The sequence below is a fragment of the Vombatus ursinus genome, unplaced genomic scaffold, assembly GCF_900497805.2.
Source record: "Vombatus ursinus unplaced genomic scaffold, bare-nosed wombat genome assembly UNPS02014792.1, whole genome shotgun sequence".
In the NCBI taxonomy this organism is placed as follows: Eukaryota; Metazoa; Chordata; class Mammalia; order Diprotodontia; family Vombatidae; genus Vombatus; species Vombatus ursinus.
In genome coordinates this window covers 906,487-931,317 of record NW_020954570.1, presented here as the reverse complement: position 1 = coordinate 931,317, position 24,831 = coordinate 906,487, and the positions used below count along the sequence as shown (strand labels likewise).

The window sequence follows — 24,831 nt, the reverse complement described above, 5'->3', positions numbered from 1 at the left end:
AGTAACTGAACTCTTAACAGATACTCTAAGGGGGAAATGCCTAGAGATGAGCACTGTGTCTGTTATCTAAGGATGAGCCTACACAAATAGAGGGTGATTCATCACCACAAGGTTGGCCACCAGGCGATGATGTTTAATTTTTGTTTTGTTGCTATTGTTGTTTTTACAACTCACAAAGACTATCAACTAAAGAGTCTGCCGTCTTCATCAAAAGAGAGAGTAACTATACTGATGAAATAACAGATTCTTAGTGCGTAAAGCAGTGTCACAGCCAAAAAGCTTCTTGCCTAGGTTGTCTTTGGCTGAGAGTCTGCTTCAAATACCATACTTAGCTGATTATATTTACTTTATAGCTATGTTCATATTTATTTCAAATTTTTATTTCCCAAAGATCAAGTCAATTATTGGTTTTAGCTCCAAAAATTTATATTTATCAAATATATACTTCTACATGGACACAATCTTCATTGTAAAGCCTTTCAGTCGTTAGAGAAGCAGACCATTTTTGAGAAATGTCAATGAAGTATAGAGGAAAACATCATACAAAAGAAGAAATTGATTAAATGTTCTATTTTCCTAAAAAAGCATACTTTAAAATTTCATCTGAAATCTTTAAATATACATATTTCTACATAAAATACTTGTTTGAGGGATCTCTTTGAATTATCAAGAGGGAATACTCTTAGGAGCTATTTCTACATAAAATATTTATTTTTTTTCCTGTGGAATACTGTATTGAACTCCAAACAGTATGTGCTCTCTCTTGGTTAATTTATCACCTCTAAATTCCCATGAATGCTAAACAAAGACAGGGTTTCCTAGCAACAAAACTATCCACCCTCTGTTGTGAAAACAGGAAGTTTATGTCCTGCAGAAGCAGTGATATAATTGGAAATACATGGTTTTTGGAACTCAGTATAAAGCCAACAGTTTCATTTTCAGTCCAATTATCTTCATCACCTTAAAATACTCCAGCTTATTCTGTCTTTGATATTCCAGGTTGGTGGGTGGGATGGGTAGAGATGTATATCCAACAGTATATAATTTGCTCATAATTATGCATGTGTGTAATAGGGGGTACGTGATATGTAATATATAATTAGAAGGATACATTTTAAATGTGATAGCCAACATATTTGATTAAACATTAATTTTAGTAATTCAGTGTTTTTGGCTTAATGTGGTGTGAGGATTAATATGGTAATATTTACTAACTATTTCAGAGATGAAAAGAGCTCATATAAATGCTAAGTGCTCTTACTACATTAATGAAAAAACTATTGAAACTCTCTGGTGATCAAACCCATAACTCAAAATTTTCTCACATGATTAACTGAAACTTAATAACCTAGTGGTTTATTTTCAGATGTCTAACTCCAAGTGGTTTCTCACACAAGTCAGAGATATTAAATTGTCATATGTCAGATGAGAGATATTATTAAAGGTCTAAGGTCTCTTGAAAAAACTCACTGAAATGCATCATTCTTGACCACAACTGGTAGTTTTCTTCGTAGTAGGAATAGGGAAAGAGACAAAAACTGTACCTATGATTTCACTGGTATGGGGAGTTCCCAGGTGAAGAAACTCCTATCATGGCAGACTGGCACCTTTCTCTAATTCTTGGACTCATGGGTGGTGAACCTGAGGCCTTGAGGCCACATGAGACCATATGCGGCCCTTTGAATCCAAACTTCACAGAACAAATCCCCTTAATAAAAGGATTTGTTCTGTAAAACTTGAATTCAATCAAAAGGCCATACCCCAGAACCCAGAAGGCCACGTGTGGCCTTGAGGCTGCAGGTTCCTTACCCCTGTAAGAGTTACCAAGAGTACTGAGAGGTTCATATGACTTGCCCAGGGTGACCCAGTCAGCATATTTGAGAGTAGCCCTTGAACCCAGGTGTTTCTGGCTCTCTATCCACTATGCCATGCTTTTTCTCCTGGTATTAATGATAACCAGAGGTCTAGGGATCACAGAATTTCACATTTAGAAGGGACCTCAGCGGTCATCTATTCCAACCAGCAGCCAAACTACTGAAGAGCACCTGAAATAAATGTTGTTGTTCAGTCCTTTAATGGGTATCTGACTCTTCATGACCCTATTTGGAGTTTTCTTTGTATAGATACTGGAGTGGTTTGCCATTTCCTTTTCTAGCTCATTTTACAGATTTTTTAGGAAACCGAGGCAAACAGGGTTAAGTGAATTGCCCAGGGTCACACAGCCAGGGTCTAAGGCCAGATTTGAACTCAGAAAGATGAATCTTCCTGACTCCAGGCCTGGCACTCTATCCACCGCACCACTTAGCTTCCCCGAAATATAACATCACATATTACATATACTATAGAGTAGTAAACTATACATTAATTTTTAATTATTCTCTCTATTAAGCATCTCAAACCAGTGTTCATCCAGAATTGGCTTGAAACTTCCAAGGTGGCCTATTCAACTTTTGTAAAGTGCTCGTTATTAAGAAATTTTCCCCTTAGATCAAGATCAAATTTGCTTCTCGGCAACTTCTACCCACTGTTCCTCGTTCTAACCTCTGAGGCCAAGCAGAAGAGATCTACTTCTCTTCCACAGAACAGCTTTCCAGATATTTGAAGATAGCTTTCATGTCCACCTAAGTTTTTTCTTCACAACCCTTCCCGTGTTCCTTCAGCTGGTTCACACAGAATTCATACAGGCAGGACCCTGAGGCCCTTCATCAACCTGGCTGCCCTTTTATGGGTAATCTCCAGTGAATCAATGTTGTTTTTTTTTTTCTCCTAAAACATGGCACCCAGAAGTACACATGATGCTTCAGGTACAGAATGCCTTTAAAAGTAAGTTTAAAATCATACTAGATTTTTTGGCTTCTATAATCACATTACTGATTCATTTTGAGATTTGTCCATGAAAATCCCTAGATCTTTTTCAGATGAAATCTAGTCTAGCCTTACCTCTCCTATATTGTTATAGTGAAGCTGATTTTTTGAACCTAAGCATAATATTTTGCTTTTATACCTATCAAATTTCATCTTGGACACATTAAACCCAACTTTCCAACTTGTCAAGGTCTTTTTGCATCCTGACTCTATAACAAACTCGTTAGCTAACCGTTATAGTTATAGGCTACATGAAAACTTGATGAGCACAACATCTGTCCATATTCTAAATTGGTACAAAGTTATTAATGGCTACTACACTTTGGATCTCGCCATTTAACCAGTTATGAATTTACTTGGCTGTACTGTTCTCTAGCCCACACTTCTTCAGCTTTTCTTCCAGTATGCCATAAGATTCTCTCAAATGCTTTGCTGAAATCTAAATAGGTCTACACCATTAACCACATATACATATCCAGTAACCTCATTGAAAGGTTAGTCTGAAAAGACCTGATCTTCATGAAGCCATGCTGTCTCTGTGATCACTTATTTTTCTAGACTCTAATTTCTAAAGTATTCTCAGATGAGGGCTCTAAATGATGAATTCTAGTTCTTAAATGTCCCTCTAAAAATGTGGTATCTAAAAGCAAACACTGCCTTCATTCTGGATGCAATAGCCAGTTGGTCAGTCAATTAACATTTATTAAGCACCTACTATGTGCCAGGCTCTGCATTAAAATGCAAAGAAAGGCAAAAGACAGTCCTTGTCTTTGAGGAGTTAGTAGCCTAATAGAGGAGAGAACATATTTAAAAAGGCTGAAAACGGGGGGATTGGTTCCTAGCTGGGAGTGATGATGAAGTCCAGAAGAGTACAGCTGGGTAGGAAAAGAGGAGATGGCTGTGCTGGGCACCCTCTTTAAGTAGAGGATCTGGGAAGAGCTCTCTGATGTCCATCTTCCACCCACTCTGATCAGTGAGAGGGAGGAGCTCCAAGAACCGAGGGTACTGAGAAGGTATGAGTTTCAAGGATGATTTGCAAGGGTCATATTGCAGGATGATGAGGTTCCAGGGAGCATGATGAGGTCCTGAGTACAGCCCAGTGGGAAACGAAGAGATGACTGGCCTGGGCACCTTAAATGGAGGATCTGGGAGGTACACTGTCTATCTTCCTCTCTCTAAGAAGAGGAAGAAAGAGGCCCCAGAGGGGTAGAGGGGTACTACCCAGCCTAATCTTCAACCAAGTCTTAAGAAAGTCACGTTGTACCGCTGAATAATTTTAACTTCCAATTAACTAAAACTTCTCTTTTCCCTTATGAACTGCTGATAAAAGTGAGGTCTCTCTAATTATGTGTTTATGTAGTTGAAACTTTGACCCAAAATCAGGACTTTACATTTATAACTGTTCAAGGTAAGATGTTGGAAGAATAGATTATATAAACAATATCAGAAAATAAAAGGCTTTGTAGTCTAGTGGAAAGGGCAGAGTCTCTCAAAGAAATATCATCTCAGATACTATCTGAACTCATCATCTCTACTCCCAAATTCTCCTCTCTTCCAAACCTTCCTGCGTATGTCTAAGGTACCATCATCACCTTTCCAGTGTCCAAAGCTCATACTCTTGGGTTGGCTTTGGAAGCCTCAGTCTCCTCTATACCAAATAACTGATCAGTTGACAAAACTTACAGTTCTACCACCATAACTTCTCTTATATGCTTTGGACACCTTTTCTTATTCACATAGCTACTGCCTTTCTTCAAGTTCTCATTCCTTCTTGTCCAGATCATTAATGTAATAGTCTCCTAATTGGTCCCTCTGCCTCGAGTCTCTCACCACTTCAGTTAATCCTGCTCACTGCTACTAACATAATTTTCTCTAAGCACAAATCTGACTTCTCTAAGTTAACAAGTTCTAGGCACATTCACTTGTCTCTAGGATAAAACATAAATCCCTCTGTTTAACTTTAAAATCACTTCATAACCTCACGTCAGCTTCAGAGGACATACACTCTGTGATTCAAGGAAAATGACTTTTTTTGGTTGTTGTTCCTCACATCTCCTCTCTCTATGCCTTTGCACTAGCCCCTCCCATGCCTGAAATGCTCTTCTTCTTCATCTCCTCACAGTCTCTCTCCTCCTCTAAAATGCAGCTCAGACACCATTTTCAGCATGAAGACTTTTCTGATGTGCCTCTCCCCCTCAACTGCTGGTGCTCTCCCACACTACCTTTGTATTTGTTAACTTTTTATTACACATATACATACACACACACACACACACATACTTACTGATTTTACCATTTGAATATGAGCTTCTTGACAGTAGAGATTTTCATTCTTTATACTCATATCCTCTGTGGCTAACACAGTTCTTGGCATATCCTAGGTACTTAATAAATACATTTTTTTATTGACTGACTTATTACCTTAACTTTCCTTGGCCTCAGTTTCCTCATCTGTAAAGTGAGGGGGCTGGACAAGATGTCTAAGGTTCCTCTTAGCTCTCAATATATAGATCCTAAGAACTTGCTAGTTTCAGTCTGTAGAACCTTAATTCTGTCTTCCATTATACATCTTAGTTTTATATCACTGGCAATTTTGTCTTCATCCAAGTAGTTGATAAAAATGTAGCCAATGACAGGGACTTGGTAGGATGCCAAAAAATGAGTTCACACTGTTTTAATATTGATCCATTAATCAACATTCTTTGGGCATAATCATTCATTCAGCTATAAATCCACTTCAGTCCATGATCTTTTAACCCATGTTTCACCACCATTCCCACATGAACATCATGTGATAGACACAGTATTGAAATGCTATCCTAAAATCCAATATGGTTTTAGACAGGATATCACTTTCATTCCTCAGTCTTTAAAAAAAAAACCCACAGAGGTGATTTTACTTGGCTGACAGATATCATGTACTGAATTTTATACATATTTTTGTCAGACCATTATACTTTTATAGTGGCTTTCTCTTAGTTTTTCAGAACACAAACACTATCAAATATATATTTGAATTATAAAGTACTCAGTGATTACATTTTAAGAGAAGAGATTGAGTAACAAATGCAATGATTTTACTCATGACCTTACAACAGATTAATGACAGAAAATTCAAGGCTCTTTCTTCTAATTTTATAGTCAGATATATAGTATTTCCATTCTATAGGCAAGGCATTCAGAGAGAATTAAAAGGGAGTCAATGGGAAATCTGAAATAAAATTTCCAAATTATATTACATTTCCTTTTCCCTAAAACTTTCTTTAATTTTTTTCCCTGAAATTTAAAGTATTACACACTTTTCTGCCTAGCATTGCTGTAAATCTAATGCTATATTTAAGTAGAGGAATTAGAAAAAGGGAGAGTGGGGCAGCTAGATGGCTTAGTGGATACAGCACTGGTCCCAGAGTAAGGAAGACCTGAGTTCAAAACTGGCCTCAGACACTTACTATCTGTGTGACCCTGGGCAAGTCACTTAACATCTGTTTCCCTTAATCTACTAGAGAAAGAAATGGCATTCTTGTAGCTTTGTCAAGGAAAACTCCAAGGACAAAAAGTCCATGGGTTTATGTAGAGTTAGAGGTGCCTGAACAATAACAATGACAAGAGTGGGACAATGAAATAAACTAGCAGGAAATGCATGTGGAGAATATCCATCCTGGAATTTTGGGGTATTCTGTGGTCTACTGAAATCTTAAGATCAGTGAACAAATTCTATCATTGTGGATGGTGTCCTAAGTAAGACTTCACAGGAGGCTTTGTATGCCACTAAAGTTTTTCTTTGAACATGGACATCAAACTTTTCAGTTCAGTTTCTTCTTTAAATCTGCAATACTATCTATCTATCTATCTATCTGTATATATATGTATATATTGTTCCTTAATTAAACACATATTGTGAAAATTTACTAGATTTTTCTATTTAGTTAGCTATATACCTATTACACTTTGAACTGCTTAGAAAAACAGAGACTTCAGATTATAAATAATTAATAGTGTTGCATTAAAAGGTTAAATAAAAGGAAGAAGACAGCTTTGTTATATAGATCAAAAAATGGATATGAAGTATAAAAAGCAGAATAGCACATACTTAATCATATTCAGGCAAGAAAGCACTTCAAATAAATGCTACTGCTCACTGGTAAAGCAACCTGGTAAAAATTATCCTTCAGAAAATAAACAATTTTTGAATGTGCTCTTTTAAAAACAAATCATGCTGTAATGATTCTCATATCTTTTCATAAGCAAATGAATGAAATGTAATTCCTGATATTAAACTGTCATACTGGAGCATTAAAATAAACAGGTGTCTTACTGTGGCATGAATGAGATGAATAAGTATCATCAGTCTTCCTTTCTAAACATGATATTTAACAACATTGAAATGCAGCATGCTGGAAAATAAGTAAGAGCTCTCATATGCGAATAAGCAGGCAAGAAGGAAAGAGAACTGCTGCATAATAGGCTTCATTCACATTATTTGTGAAGCGCTGATTTGTCCTCAACCATTCCTATTGCTGGCATGTATAATCAAGGTTAGAGGAGTACATCTGATTATATTTTTCCTTAAATAGAGTTATCAAGCAGTTTGAATTAGAAGTCTTCCTAGCTTGCTGCTGAGACTAATGTATTATTTCACAGACTGAAAAATAAGAAGCCGGAGTAAGATCAGATAAAATGAAGTAGTATTTATTAACATTTATTTAATCTTGACTGCAGGTTCCTTTTTTACTTGTATGAACTAAAAGGACACCATCATTGTCATCTGCACAAGAAAAGTATCAAAAGTTAGGCTTCTCAGAAATTGTGAGTACATTATTTGTTTTATTGAATTAAGATATAAATTGGTTAGGGAGCTTGCAAGTGTAACAGGGAATCTGTTACTAACTTCCTTCAGGCACATGTCTTCTTTAGTGCCTCAAACAAATTGTGCCACAATGAATTAATATCTAGAGACTCTGAGTCTCCAGTCTCTAGTCATTCATGAGTTATTCATGCTTCTATGATTCCTTTCTTAGCTGATAGACTGAAAGCTTGAAGAGACCTCAGAAGTCATCTAGTCCAACCCATTTATTTTGTAGATGAGAATATAGCCTCATAATGGTTAAGCGGCTTGCTAGAACCCTTCCTCTTAAACTGCCTTGTATGTAACTACTTGCTGTTTGTTTTTTATTCTCCTTATTCTTTTTTTCCCCTATTAACATATAAAGTCCTTGTGAGTACATATTGTTTCATTCATTGTATTTGTATGTCTAACCCTTAGTGTATGCCTAACAAATCTCTTCTATTTATTTAATCCTTTCAGTCATGTTAATCTCCATTTGGGGTTTTCTAGGCAAGGACACTGGAGTGGTATGCCATTTCCTTCTCCAGCTCATTTTACAAATGAGGAAACTGAGGCAAACAGGGTTAAATGATTTGCCCAGGGTCACACAGCTAGTAAGTGTCTGAGGCCAGATGTGAACTTTTGTCTCTGTTTCTTAGAAGTGTGCACTGATGTAACACCAAAACAGAAAAGATACAGTAATAGCCTTTAAAACATGCTTAAGAATATCTGGACTATATATATATATATTTTTAATGGTAATTTTTTTTGTTTTCAACATTTACTTCCACAAGATTTTGAGTTCCAAATTTTCACCCCATCTTGCCCCTGCCCCCACCCCAAGATGGCATGCATTCTAAATACCCCTTCCTCTAGTCTGCCTTCCCTTCTATCTCTCCCCCTCTTCTCTTATCCCCTTCCCCTTCAATTTTCCTGTAGGGCAAGATGGATTTCTGTACCCCATGTCTTGTATTTCTTATTTCCTAGTTGCATGTGAAAACATTTTTTTTAAACATGCGTTTCTAAAACTTTGGGTTCCAAATTTTCTCCCTTCCTCCCTCCCCACCCACCCTCATTGATAAGGCAAGCAACTAAATATAGGTTATATATGTGCAGTTATACAAAACACTTCCATAGTAGACATGCTATTAAAAACTAACTCTATGACCCTTAATCCTATCCCGCCCATCCATTTATTCTATTCTCCCTCTCTCTCTCTCTCTCTCTCTCTCTCTCTCTCTCTCTCTCTATCTATCTATATCTATATATACATACAGATAATTTTTTCCCCTCCAACTACCCTAATATTGACAAAGGTCTCATGAGTTACAAATATCATCTTTCCATGCAGGAATGTAAACGGTTCAACCTTAACAAGTCTCTTACGACGTTCTCTTTCCTGTTTACCTCTTCACGTTCCACTCGAGTCTTGTATTTGAAAATCAAATTTTCTATTCAACTCTGGTCTTTTCATCAAGAATGCTTGAAAGTCCTCTATTTCACTGAGTGACCATTTTTTCCCCTGAAGGATGATACTCAGTTTTGCTGGGTAGGTGATTCTTAGTTGTCATCCTATCTCCTTTGCTCTCTGGAATATTATATTCCATGCCCTGAGGTCCCTTAATGTAGAAGCTGTTAAATCTTGTGTTATCCTGATTGTGTTTCCACAATACTTGAATTGTTTCTTTCTGGCTGCTTGTAATATTTTCTCCTTGACCTGGGAACTCTGGAATTTGGCTACAATATTCCTAGGAGTTTTCCTTTGGGGATCTCCTTCAGGAGGAGATCAGTGGATTCTTTCAATTTCTATTTTGCCCTCTGGTTCTAAAATATCAGGGCAGTTTTCCTTGATAATTTCTTGAAAAATGATGTCTAGGCTCTTTTTTTGATCATGGCATTCACAGAGTCCAATAATTTTAAAATTCTCTCTCCTGGATCTATTTTCCATGTCAGTTGTTTTTCCAATGAGACATTTCACATTGTTTTCTAATTTTTCATTCTTTGGGATTTGTTTTACAGTGTCTTGATTTCTCATAAAGTCACTAGCTTCCAATTGCTCTATTCTAATTTTTAAGGAAGTATTTTCTTCAGTAATCTTTTGGACTTCCTTTTCCATTTGGTCAATTCTTCTCCTCATTGGCTTTTTGGACTTCTTTTGCCATTTGGGTTAGGCTATTTTTTAAGGTGTTATTTTCTTCAGTATTTTTTGGGTCTCCTTTAGCAAGCTGTTGACTTGTTTTTCATGATTTTCTTGCAAAACTCTCAGTTTTTCCTCTACTTCTCTTACTTGCTTCTCAAAATCCCTTTTGAGCTCTTCCAAGGCCTGGGAGTGATTCATATTTTTCTTGGACGCTTTGGATGTAGGAGCTTTGACTTTGTTGTCTTCTTCTGGTTGTATATATTGATCTTCTTTGTCACCAAAGTAAGATAATATAGTCTGACTTGTTTTGCGCTGCTTACTCATGATCCTGGCCAATTACTTGAGTTTTAAACTCTTTGTTAAGGTAAAAGTCTGCTTCCAATGTGAAGAGTGTACTGTCCCAGGCTTCAGGGGTTCGTACAGCTGTTTTCAGAGGTACTGCTAGGGACCTGTAAATTTTCAGTTCTTCCAAGGTGCTATGATAAGGGGTGAAGTGTTTTCTCTCCACCACCACAACAAGCTACACCCCACCAGCACTCCTCCTCGCCCCAGGACCGCCCCTCAGAACTGTGACCCAGATCTAAGCACCAGTAAAGCAAGAGATTCCTGCCTCAGCATTGGCAAAGAGATCCCTGCAATCCCCCTCTGATCAGCCACTCGATTCCCCCTTAGTCTGTGGGCCAGAAGCTCAGGAAAAAGCTGCGGCCCTGGGCCGCGTTGGAGACTTGTGGCTGAGACCTAGCTCCTCTCTCACTGCAGTAACAGACTTTTCCCACTGACCTTCTAAGTTGTCTTTGGCGTTCAGGGGTTGAAAAGTCTGGAAACTGCCACAACTGCCCAAGATTCAGTCCTCTGAGGCCTGCTCAAGGGTCGCTGTGGCCTGTGCACCCACGCCTAACTGTGCTCCTCTCCCACCCAGCGCGATAAACCTTTCCGATCAACCATCCAGGCTGTCTTGGGCTGGAATTTGTTTCACTCTGTCTTTTTGTGAGTTCTGCTGCTTTAGAATTTGTTTAGAGACATTTTTTTTAGGTATTTGGAGGGCATTGGGAGAGAGCTCAAGACAGTCACTGCCTTCCCTCTGCCATCTTGGCTCCACCCCCCTGGACTATATTTTTAAATGGTAACAATCCCAGGTCTTTTCAAAAAAGTGTTATTGGTATCCTTTGTTTTAACAGCATAATCATATGCAAACATGATAACCATATGCAAATAAAGCCCTCTTCTGCAGTCTTTTTTTTTCCTCAGAAAAATCAATCTTCTCACATTCTTCCCACCAAACAACAACAATTTAGCAAAACCAATGTATGGACACTGAGAGAACATATGATATTCCACACTCATAGCTCCCTATATCTCCAACAAAAGGAAGGAGGTGCTTTTCCTCATCTCTTCTGGAGATTAAGATGGGTTTTTATAATTATGCAGTAGTTAGCTGCACTCATTATTCTTTTCAGCTACACTTTTATAAAGGCACTGAAGTGGTAACATGGATAGGGCTGAATAAGACCTGAGTTCAAATGCTGCCTCAGTTTTTTCACCTGTAAAATGGGGATAATGATAGCACATACCTCACAAAATATTCTGAGATGCAAATGAAAGAGCATGTGTAATATGTTTTCTAAACCTTAAAGGACTGTATAAGTTCTATTGTGTATGTATTTTGTTTTCCTGACTCTATTTTCTTTTACATCTGTTTAAATCAGTCCATATTTTCTAAATTGTTCATATTGATCATTTCTTATGACAACAATAATTCATTTTTCATATTTCATAGTTTATTATATTTATATACTATTCCTTAATTTATGGATAGCCATTTTGTTTCTAGTCTCTTTAAACCACAAAAAAATTGCTAGGAATACTGTGAAATTATATAGGACCATTTTTTCTGTCTTTGACCTCCTTGGGTTATATACCTAGGAGTTTCCCAAGGACTTCTAATTCAAATTTTGGAATCAACTAGAGACAGTGTTCTTAAGGGGTGTGTGTGTGTGTGTGTGTGTGTATGTGTGAAAAAGAGAGAGAGAGAGAGAGAGAGAGAGAGAGAGAGAGAGAGAAAGAGAGAGAGAGAGAAATAGGACCTCTGGGAAAACCTAATAAACTCTTCTAAGAAAAATGTTGCCCACATTAATAATGGAAAGAAATATTAAATTTCAGTTGGAGGTTAATGAAATATATATATATATACACACACACACACACACACACACACATATACACACATCTATGTATATATATGTAAACACATACACATATACATACACACATATATGTATATTGTATATACATATACATACAAAAACACACACACACAAGTTCACACACTACCTGAAATGTTTCCACGAATCCCACGAATCCACCCTGAACTAGAGAGATTCCTTCTTTAGCATAAATACCAAGTTAAAAAGCATGACGTCCTTTGGGCTGGTTGAAACGATGCCTTTGAAGTTAATCCTCCAAGGCATTTTATAATACTAGAGTTTTTTTTTTTTAATCTTGTTTTAACTCAATATGAGCAAACATGGATTAATAGAATATAGATTAGGGTTTGGCAACTACTTCCATTTTACAGATGAGGAAATGGAAACTTGTACAGGTTTTTCCCCATTCTTGTTAATCCTATTAAACTAATAATTAAGGTGTTAGTTGATGAAGACTTATAAAGTGATCTTTCTTAAAGATACTGATATTTTAAGGGAAAAATACAGGAGCCTGCCCTGACCTCACCCTGCCAAAAAAACAAACAAACAAACAAACCAAACTTTGCCCCTCCCCACCAAAAGAGATCCACAGACACCACTCATGCCATGCCTCAGATCCATGATGATGATGATGATGATTTACAATTTACAAAGTGATTTAAGGTTTGCAAAGCTCTTTACAAATATCTAATTTAACCTTCACAACAACCCTAGCAGGTAGGTGTTTGTATTATCCTCATTTTATAGATGAGGAAACTGAGGCATAGGCGATTAAGTGACTTGCCCAGGTTCATAGATCTTAGGTGCATGAAGCAAAATTTGAACTCAGGTATTCTTGACTCCAAGTTCAATACTCTCTCTCTGTTCAATATACTTGGCTGACTATTCCTGAAAGACTACTGACCCCTGACCCACTTTGGTTTTAGAAGGATATAAGAAGAATGTACCAGATATACAGATATAAAGATATGAGAGAAGAGGATGAGAAGATATTTTAAAATTAGTTTGCTGTTATCTCTGTTATCAAATGCCTGAGCTCTCCAATGATTACATTCCTCATTCCAGAATAATATACTTTTATACTGGAAAGAAATCATTTTAGAGATTTTGCCCCACTACTGATCTATACTTCATCTTACTGGAAAATATTATCCAGGAATTTCCTCTCCATTTGCAGTTTCAAAGTGCTTGCCATTGGCTTCCCTGAACAAGTGGCTGTATGGTAGTAGCATCAGTAGTATAAAGGGGATAGACAACACAGCTAGTATTGATAAACTGATATCTCCTCTTACAGGAATTCCTTTATAACTTCCTATATTTTCCCTCCCTTTCTTCCTATGTTTTTTCAATTTTTTTTCCCAATTGTCCATCACTCTCTGACCGTCAATGACTGGAACCTATGGGCAGGGGTATTAGAAGTGGAAGTGGAGTTCAGTTTTATGTGCATATATGCTAGCACATGTTTAATTCAATTGAATCAAATAAGAATTTGTTAAACCCCCACTGTGTTGAAAATGCTGCAAACATTAATAAAAATCAAACAGTCCTGACTCTGAAGGAAAGTACTTTCTACCTAGAGGATACAGCATGTAGGCAGATAATATCTCACTTAGTTTCTCGCCTATTGGAAACTTACTTATCCAGCAACTTCACCTACCTAGAACAAAGTCCATATTAATAAATACATAAACAAAATCTCTGAGTAGCCAAAACAGTTGCCACAAAATCAATGCACTACAGCTCATGCTCATTAATTAGAAGAATACTTCAGGCTCTTGACCCCAGTCTGTTTCCCATTTACATGATGCTATGAGCCTTGATTGTCCAGTATTCTTTCTACTATATCACACTGCTTTTCAACACATCTGTATGTATTTTAAATATAGCTGAGAATTGGAGCAGAAATTCTTAGCATTGACTTTTCCAGTGTTTAAATCCAGGAGAAAGCTTTACGGCTTGCATTCCTAGGAATATTTTGAAATGCAAATTTTGAAACAGAGAGAAATGGCCTTGTACTTTTCATCACAAAATCATCAAATCATAGAATTTAAAAGTTGGATGGGTCATCAGAAATCATCACTGTTCAAACCACACCTGAATAAAAATCTCTCTTACAAATATTCAGCCTTTGTTTAAAGATATCAGTGAGAGTGAAGTCAGTATCTCCTAAGGATGTCCATTTCACTTTTGGAAAGCTCTATTTGTTAGGAAGTCTTTCCTTTTAACAAGCCTAGATATGCCTCTCTGAAACTTCTACCCAGGGTTCTTAATTTGCAGTAATCTGCCTTTAGGTCCTCACAACTCAGATCTCTTCCCAGTTTATGGACAGATAAAGGCTAAAATCACTCCTTATACTAAGTTAGGCCATGAGGGAGGCATGTTTAATCTGGCTGGTTAATAGGATGCCAGTCATACTGCAGTATATCAAGTAGTAGTTCTTTATCCTTTAGCCTAGACTCTAGAGTGGCTCAGGAATAAGACAGAATAGAGTCTACTTGGTACTGAATCAATCATTTACAGTGATTTTTAGCTAGGGTTTTACTTTAAATTGCAGTTGTATGCTACATTTTAGAAAGTATATAGTACTATCTAGCTCAAATCAGTCTTTCTAACTCATTATCTATATCGTACAACCTAGTCTCACATAAACAGATTAATTTTGAAACAACAAGAATTCATTTCAGATAAAGATTAAAACCAGTCTTACAGTAAAGAATAATTATATTTAAAGTTAAAGTACATTTTGGTTCTTAGAAAAAAAAACAAATAACACTAGAAAATGCATCTGTAATGCATGATTTTACATTTAACTCTGAAGCTCTGATGAAATCTGTAATACTGTATTCAGTTATAGGGGGCAATGTTCAGGAGGGAAATGCACTAACACTTAGAATACATTAATAATAAATATACTGTTGCCAACACCCACTCACCATGCACCTATTTACTGACCTTTGGAAGATCCACAGACTTAATTCTTTGGAGTGGTATTCCATGACTTACAGTTCTACAACATCATTGGAAAATTGATGTTAAAAAGATGGCCCTTTCTTTCATGGAGACAGTGGGGGTCATTAAAAGCATCCTGAAATTTCCTAAACATGATATAGTCCTTCAATCCATTCTCTTCTCTCTATTTAATAATTCTGGGCAAGTTCATTGTCAGTCTTTAATGTACATCCAAGATATTTGTACTAATGGACCATGTCAATGGGTTTCCTGTGCAATTACACATCATAAACCTGTACAAGACTCATTCTTCCTATCTGTGGTTTTCCCTTTGTAATCATGAATAGGCTACAACACATTACCCACATAGAATTATGCAAAATAAGTGACATAAACATTATCAAAGAGAGATATGACTTGAAAAAGAGGTGGGCAAGTTACACAACTAGATTAAGAAAGCAATGATGGACAGTCCATGCACTCCACTGGTATTCATGCAATACTAGAACACTGGGCAAAGGCTCGGTGGAAGACTGACAAGAGCACATGGACAAGAAACTTATAAGAAGAGAGCTTGGAAAGATGACAAGTGTGCCATTGGAGGAGTTACACACATTCATACCCAGCAAATGGGCAGCCAGACTTTCCCTGAAGAACTCCAAAGAGGGAACTCATGTCCTTTTGGCACAGTTGGTTCCATATATGGGCTGATCTAATTGTTAGGAAGTCCCCCACTCTCTCTTCTCCCTTGCCCCAATATCAAACCTGTAATTTCTACCTATTGGTTTTGATTTTGTATTCTGGGGTCAAAAAGAGTAAATCAAATTCCTCTTCTTCACAACTGCCCTTCAAATCATTGGATGCAGATATTGTGTTCCTTTATCTTCTACATAGGATAAACTTCTTAATTTCCTTCAACTAGTCCTCATAGGTCATGGACTCACCCTTCATCATCCTGGTTGTCCTCTCCTTCGGATGCTCTTTGGCTTCTCAGTGTCCTTCCTAACAGCGGCACCCCAAAGCTAACATAACTCAAGATGTGATCTGACAGAAGCAGAGTACACAGGGCTTATCTCCTCAGTCCTGGAAACTATTTTAATTTATTCTGGCTGTCCTTAGAGGATATAATTAGGAGTAAGGAAGACAGGGAGACAGATTCGGCCAGATTTGAGAAAAACATTCTTCTAGTTAGAACTATCCAAAAACAGGATTCCAGGAGTTAGTGAGCTCTCACCCACTAGAGGTCTTTTTTTTTTTTTTTTGCTTGAAGCAAAATCCATATGGTCACTTGTCATGTGTGATGTACAGGAGATTCCTTGTACATGTATTTGATTGGACTAGGTGACATCTGGGGTCTCTTCAAACTCTGACATCCTATAATTATATGAAGTTAGCATTATTAGAAATTTAGCTTCTGTTTCACTGATATTAGGGTAAATTTTTAGAATGAATCAATTTATTACATATGACAAATGCCCACCACTAAGTCACCTCTCTAGGGACAGGAAATTGGGTAAGATCAGCTTATACAACTCAAATAGGAAGCACTAGGCTGAAATTGATAATAGCTTTGATTTTGGTTCGTATCTCCAGTTCTGGTATTTACTATATGAGAGTTTCTAGAAGTGCAGTAGTCATCAATCAATCAATCAAGCAATCAACATGTATTAAGTATCGACTATGTGCCAGGCACTGTACTTGATACTTGTGAATATTCCCATGTACCACAATGATCACATAAGGAGAGAAAAACCCAGGACCAAAACTGCTTTTCAATTCTAATGCATCTATTCTCACCATACTTCACTCACTCTTTGGCCACACAGTCTTTTCCATCAGCCCTTTTTCATCACCAAGAAACAGGTGATTTTGATTCAAGAGCTATAGCAGCAACTTTCCCATTATTAGTTTCCCCTAAATGACCTGGCAGCAGTTTAATACCATAGAATAATAGGAATTTAGAGTTAGTAGGTTATCTAGTTCAATTTCTTGATTTTATAGATGAGGGATCCAAGTTCTATAGAATTTAAGTGTTTTGACCAAGGTATAGCAGAACTTATATCTGAACGTTGGCCTTTTGACTCCACAACTTTTAATTCTTTATGCATCTTATCCTTTAGATCATGCTGCATCCTCATGCCATGCTGCTACCACTCACATCAGCTCTTTCTTGATGCCCTGGCTCTGTGAGGTATGTCTCAAGGAGATCTCTCATGTCTATACTGCCTGTGCTCTCTCTCAACCGCATTCTGAGCATTTCCCAATTCCCTTCTACTATTCTGACATATTCGTGTGTGCGTGTGTGCGTGCGTGCATGTGTGTGTGTGTGTGTGTGTATTTCACAGTTTTGATCATGATATCTGTAGCTTCTCAGCACAGGAGGAAATGATCTGTATATATTGTTTCAGAGGTAGATTGGAGATGGTAGAGACAAGGAAATTGCCTTCTAAGAAAGTATAGGTAGGGCAGAAAGCGGAACTTTCTGTTCTACCATCAAACTAAAATGTAGGAGACCTTTCCCCTTGATCTTCTACCTCAACCCCAAATTCAAGTTGAATACTTTAGGAGGAAATAGGGAGAGGTCTGAGTGTGTGTACCAGGTTACCAATATATGGTACTTACATTATTCAATGTATTCAGTTCAATTAAAATATATTCAATTATATTTTAATGGGATTTACCGCCAACAAAACCAGGTAGCCCACACTTACAAAGAGACTGTTTTGTAAGGAAATAATTAATTTGTAAGCTAGATACTTAGAACTTAGAATAAATTTTCCCATAGAAACAACGTTTCACATTATTGTTTGGTTCCTAGGCTAGACTACATAAGTCTACTTACCCATGATATGCCTGAACTATATTACTAAAAGGATTATTACAACTATATCTATATATTATTTTATATAATATCTATAGATATATAGATATTATATATAATATAGATACACTTATTTTATATTACTGATAATATAGATATACTTATCTATATTATCTATAATATAGGTCTATATCTATATATTATACATTTTTTTCTATAGGAAAATTAATGCTCTCATTTTGGGATGATTTGACATGTCTTTCCCCCTACTAATCAAACTCTCCGTGTTTCACCACATAGCCTCTAATAGCAAAGGCTTTGGGCACTTCTGCTTCAGAAAAGGTACCTCTCTACATTTACTTAAAGAATACATCTCTCAAAAAAAAGAATACATCTCTCAGACTCAGTTACTCCTTCGATTATCTAAACTAGGCAACAATGGAAAGCTGCTTTCCACTGGGACTTCAGGTTATTTAAAGAACTTGCCTTTATATGGTTCTTAGATTCTTCCCCAAAACATTTTATTATAACTTTAAGAGTTATTTTACCATTATTTCACACTTACCTCTAAAAGCACTGATATCCCCATAATGTACTTGTAGCACAAAATATTTACTTCCCATTGCTCCTCCAACTCTGAATCCAACACCTTAAAATTTAAAGAAAAATTTATAATTGAGAAATGTCAAAATCAGAAATGGAACTAGAATCCTAAATCTCAGGATACTAATTTGCAAAATCAAAAGGACAAGATTTTAAATACGGTAGAACATTTGAAATTTTGTCGCCAGCCACCAAAAAAAAAAAATCAGAATAAAAAACAAGCCAGGTTCTTCTGTGCGTATATACGTATGCAAAGTTGACAATCTTAAATGTCTTGAACCTATAGAAATTCTATTCAGTGTTTGAATTATAATCACAGTGACTTCAAGCACTCAATTTACTCATTTTGGAAAAACTGCTTCCTTTAATAATCATAAAACAGACTGATTGTATAATCCCATTTCCTTCACTTGCTTGTGGTATACAATCATATTCATTTCTTGATTAAATGCTTAAAGTGCATATTTTTTCAGTGACCCTTATAGAAAATAGGCATCAAAGAAGAGGTCATTCATAGAAATTATTATTCTCCTAGCAAAGTCTATTCAATGCAGTGTGTAAGTGGTTTCAATATCTTGAAACCCTAAAGGATGCAATGAATTACATCTAACTCCATTACTATTCACAACTATTGTTGGGGAAGCATGAGTAGGCATCTAGCAAGAAAAATGCCTGGAAGTAGAGCAAAGAGTTCTTTAAACTATTTTGCTAGTGTATCTTAACTAGATTGGTTAGTATCTGTGACAAAGCTCTGAAAGAGTATTAGACCTTTGAGGATGAAGTCTTTTTTTTTAATCATCTGGAAACATAAAGATAATAAAAAAGAGCCTAGTAATTCATCTATGCATTAGAAGCTATGAACAGTTTAGAAGTAAAACAAGAAAAAGCTTGCTCAGGGTTTGGTATCATATTAAATACCTTAGTTCTTATATCATATTATCTCTGTGATGAAACAACTATTTTCTTGACTCATAATACTCTTAGTTCAACAGTGTTTTTGCTGGGAAGACCCAAAGGTAACCTGAGGTATACTTGACCATTCTCTACTCCTATCTAAACTGTTATATGGGCAAGCCACCCAGAAATAGGTAGGAAAATGGTTGATAATCTCAATTAAATCTTCCCAGTATAGTATCCCTTCTGGGCTGTTTCTCTAACTTGCACCTACTCTTGTAGGTAGGTATGTTCCCAGGAGACTGGTTGCGGCTTCAGGTTTAAGGTGTAACTTACGACATTCTTTTAATACTCTAACTCATAAGCCCCGACTGATGTATTTCCCATTAACAAGTGACCCATAGACATAATCACCTTTTAGCAGATATTTACTATAATGGCATAGAAATAACAGTTACAAAGCACTGCTTCTATAAAGTTAGGGCACACTTTCCCACAAATACACTCAATTTCCATAAAAGGAATGGGCTCCAATCTAGAGTCTGGTGTTAGAGAGGCACACATGTTGGATACATGTATTGCAAAGGCAACTCACAACTCCTGTAATTTACAGCGTGAAAACCCTTGCCCTTTTCTTAAGGTCATCATTCAGCTTCCCTTGAGCACAGCATCTCTGGGCTGGGCTGCCCATCTAGGCTCTCAAGGTCTGTTCTTCTTAACAGCTTGACTCTAGACTGCCAGGGCTAGCTCCTGGAAGCTGCTTCCTTCCTTGAGTGACTAACTCTCCGGAGCAGTGCCTGTATGGCATGTGTCTTTCTTCTATGCTGGATAAAACATCTCCTACTAATTGAATAGTTCTTTTCAAAGCTACACAGCCAAATTGGGGGAAGGGGAAAAGAAGAGTAATTCTTACAAGATCTTATTTAACAGGTAGTTCCCTGCTTGCAATGTCTCCAGCTTTCAACTTCCTGGATTGAGTAGCTCCCTCTGGGGAAGCTGCTGCTAGATCCCATGGCTGATGGGAAAGCTGGGGGAGAGGGTTAGCAAGAGACTCCCTCTTCCCCCGCTTGTGGGAGCCAAACTTTACAACTATTTCAAGATCTGAATGCCTTCTCCTCTCTAGTGTTTAAAGACCAAAGCCCCAGGGGATTCAGCTAATTTATTTGCTCAGCCAATCCCATCATTTTCTTTAATTCATCAGAGGAAAGTTTTCTTATACCATCACATTTTACACATCATAAGGGTATATTTGCATCTCTGCAGTGAGTTTAATACCTCATTCATACATTGTGACTACATTATAGGTCTTCTGTGACTACACCAACTAAATTGTGTGTATGTGGGGGAATCTTATTCTCCCTCCCTTATTCAAGTACAAATAAGGCCACAGGGGTTACTTTCAGCTTAGAACTGCTAAGTAGAAAGTTGAAGAAATGACTAAATGATCAATATTAGAAAACTCTAAAAAAAAGAGTTTTGGGTAAACTTAAAAATGAAAAGATCAAAAGGTATCTTCAACATACCTTTAGGGAGTCTGGTGGGGGGAGCATTTCTTGCCCAGGCATATAAAATATTGACTTTGTCTGAGCAGGTTCCTTCATCACAATCCCTGAAACAAAGAAATGATAAGGGGAAAAAAATGAGTGTTAAATCAATAAAAACACGAATTTCTCTAAATTCCAGCCATTTGAGGAAAAATGGATTAAGTACGAGGTAGAACAGATCACCTAACTTGCAACTGTATAAACTTACCTATTCCTTGAAGACTGACTTCCATTTAGTATTCAAGATTTCAAAATTACTTTTGAAAAACCTTGTCAGAGAATTATACTAACACAGTACAGTGTTACTTAAGGAGAATTCTGAGGCTGAAGATAAAATAATTGAAACCTGCATTTCTACTTATATCCTATACCTTTAAATTTATTATAAAAATGCTAGAAAGCTGAAGAAAAACAGAATTTGTGATGAGATTATATACAGAAAATATTACATGACAAACTATGTAAATAGTTAATTGTTAATAGTTAATAGTGGGTGAATAAGAACCACCTTTCTGGGAAATGACTTTAGGTACAAGAAAACAATATATTAAAAAGAAAACCAGAGGTTTTTGTTTTTTTTTTTTTTTTTGGTGGTAAACAGTCTCAGCATGAGAAGAAAAAGGCAAAAAACAAGAAAAAAGCCTAAAATGTTTTAGTTTGAGAAAAGATGGGCACTAGAAGAGATCTAGCTTGTCAAGTCTGATATAACTTTGTGTCCCAGAGAATACCTAATCATAGTAACTCGCCTCTGGTAGGCAGCAAAGAGATATTTATTGACTGAAAAAAAAATGAATCTGCATCACAAGTACTAAGGAGAAGGTAATTCAGCAGTTTACTTGGTCTGAACCAGAAGAAGCTAAGAATTTCAGACTGAGAGATTGCCATAAAATTTGTCTTCAAAGTGGGATAAGTTGAGTACTGTAACTTCTCTATGTGCCTGTAAATGCCATCCTGCGCATAATTCACACCTACATATACCCTCATTTCTATAGTAACAACATTTTTCTTGCACTCACAAATAGGTAAAGATACTTGATTCGGGAACATATTCATTCTCATCATCATAAATTCTAGGGAAATGCAGGGGTATATTTAGATACTTCTTCATTAATTACTAAATTGCAATATCTCTCTCAGGCTTTGAGCCCTTACCACAGTTCATTAAACATTATTTATTTAATAAGCTGGAGAAAACTATTTCCCCACAAGTAGTTGCCTCATATCTCTCTATATGTCAAAATCCCCAATCTCACAGGATTAAATGAATATCAAAGTTACTGGCTATGCAAATTTATTCAATAATAAAACAAAAGCATAAATAATTATTTAAATGTATTAGTCATGAGAAAGATCACATCCAGAATCATTTTTAACCATCACTCCATTTGCAAATGGCTTCTCTTTGTTTCTGGAAATACAATGCCAACATTCTGTTCACTCTAGATACTGATTAAAATCTCTCAAGAATTCTCTTCATATTTCTCCCCAACACAACAGTTTAATTCAGTCTCCCAGGAAATAATTTATTTTAGTTTTTTCTTTGTCATCTCTTCAGCCACAGAGGTTAACAACCTCTCCAGAATGCAAGTAAACTAGCAGTTCTCCCAGACTCTTCATAGAATTCCTTTTAGAATGTTTTCTTTTCTTAAAAAAATGTTAAAACAGTTCTCTATCATTCTTCCTCTCTGTCTTCTCCAATTTTCTCTCAAACCACCCCATTTACTCTCTCTCCTTAGTCCCTTAGATACCAACGATTGAATCCGCAACATTCTCCTTGGCTCTCAAAGCTCCAGTGACAGTAACTAGAGCTTCCTTAGGAGAAGGAATTACAACTGAAAAAAAGAAAGATGTGGGCTGAGAATATTGCCATCTGGAGGCATTCTAAGGGGGTGGTGGTGGTGTTATGGTCAGCAAAGGGGAAGGGCTGGTCGTAACCACAGCAAATTATCCCAAGTCCTAGGAGTGAATATGAAGACAGAAAACCAATTTTGCTCTCCTCTGTACATCTCCTATTAAATCAACAAACACTGCCATAGGGAAACAAGACAAAACATTTTGAAGAAACTGAAAATTTGTAAATTGAGACAGAATGTTTATCAGTTTAATTTGATTTCTGAGCAACTAAAGCCAAAAGATTTAGAATTTATTTCTAGTTCTGACACGGTAAGGAGTCTATGAATATATGAATGTAGATTTACCACATGGTCACCTAATTAGGCAACAGGGAATTATGGAGTGTGTGGAACAGGAGGTATGATATCATTTGTATGTTTCACCCCTTCTACATGTGAGCTTTCCTCCCCATGCCCTTCTCAGGTCCCTTGTGTGTCATCTTCCCTTTTTAAAATGCAAGCTTCTGGAGGGCAGGGACTGTCTATAGTTCTGCTTGTATTTGTATGCCTAGCACTTAGCACAGTGTCTGGCATGAAGCAAGTACTTGTTGATTTGATTTGATTTTCTAATTTCCCTTACCTCATTTTCATGAGGATTCATGTTTATGGGGAAAGTCAGCACATGTGATAAAAACAGATGTTTATGGTGAGGATAGAGACATAAGCATTATCCTTATAAAAATCTTTATTTATAATATAATTAATTTATAATCATTAATAATGTTAATTGTCCCATTAAACGCAAACCTGATATAGATACAGCCTTAAAGATTTATAATCAGTTAAGTAACAATTATTTATTTTACCAAATCATTTTATTTGTCCTAACTTCACCAAGGGAATCATTGTAAAATTAATTTATTTAAATAGTCAGCTCTTCTGAGTGCTTTTAAAAGATGATTATATCTATAAAATTTCTATTTGCATATCACCTGTCATATAAGCTTCATATTAAAATGATATATTCTTGCAGAAAAAGTTAAGTATGCAACCCACTTCTCCCATGTGGATGTTTCTGGAATCTGCTTCCAGTTATGTATAAGGGAGGACCCTGCTTGTAAAGGTATTCTTTCTGTCTGCTTGCTATGTGGCAAAAAAAAAAAATATAGGCTTTTTGGTTGGCTGCTAAGTCAGAACTGAATGTGCATACAAAAGACTCCAATGACATATATAACCTTGCTCTCTTTTTCCTGGCTTTGAGCAAAGCAATAATTGCAGTAAGGCTCTGGGTGGGGAGAGTGCCAGCAATCCATTCTTCCCATGCAGGCTGACATGAAGCTACGAACACATGGCATGACTGTTTGTCTTTGTCTTTTGTTGTTTTCATTTTTTTTTCTTGTTCTTAGGTGAATGGATGTTAGAGACAGAAAAAGACTAGGTCGCAACTTTGTGAGCTATAAGAAGGGCAGAAGAGCACCAGAGGCTCTGGAACTGGAATCCATGTCAGGGTTTCCCTGCAGCCAAGGCTTAGTGAGGAGCTCCCACCAGAGCTCCAAGAAGCAACCTGGCAGCTGAGATCACAAGCCATGAAACAACTTATCCATGACTATATTGCATTTGGAAGTGGACTTGGTGGAGTGAATACTTTGATGCAACTGCTTTAAGTTTGAGCCCATTCTCTGAGGTGGGAGAGTAGAAAGTGCAACTCTGGTTTGAGGGAAAAGGTGTTGGCACTTCTGTCCTTGCTATATGTTCTCAGCAAATATAAGTTTGTATAAAGTTAATTCATGTTAATTTGGTCAAATTGATATGGGGTGCTAATTACTGGGTCAATTAGTAATACAGTGGAAATATTAACTATAACTGTTGATTGATATTAGAGAGAATAGAATGGAAACCCAAGCTTAGGAAGATACTTCCATCCCTGAAAGAGACCCCTGGAACTCTGAGGGAGAGAGATGTAGCTAGCTGCCCTCTGGGGACCTTACTAGCTAGTATGAAGGATAGGGATCTTCAGAGTCTATGTAAAGAGCTACATTAAAAAAATGACATTGATTTAAATAAAGAACAAAATATTTAGATTAAGTTTTACTCTAATGATATTTGGTACTATATTCATCTCAGTCGTTTTAACATACATGAATGAGCTGCTTC

At 36.7% G+C, this 24,831-nt stretch overlaps 1 protein-coding gene across 5 annotated transcripts in view; it reads right to left on the bottom strand.

Moving 5' to 3' along the window:
- The window catches only part of PAM (peptidylglycine alpha-amidating monooxygenase), a 354,803-nt gene that overhangs the window by 142,394 nt on the left and 187,578 nt on the right, over positions 1-24,831 (bottom strand). For all 5 annotated transcript variants that reach the window (XM_027869176.1, XM_027869178.1, XM_027869179.1 and 2 more), the window contains exons 7-8: positions 20,825-20,910; positions 18,370-18,453 (exon numbers count right to left, since the gene is read on the bottom strand). In XM_027869176.1, coding sequence (XP_027724977.1) covers positions 18,370-18,453; positions 20,825-20,910 — 170 coding nt within the window. The remainder of the gene's footprint in view (positions 1-18,369; positions 18,454-20,824; positions 20,911-24,831) is intronic.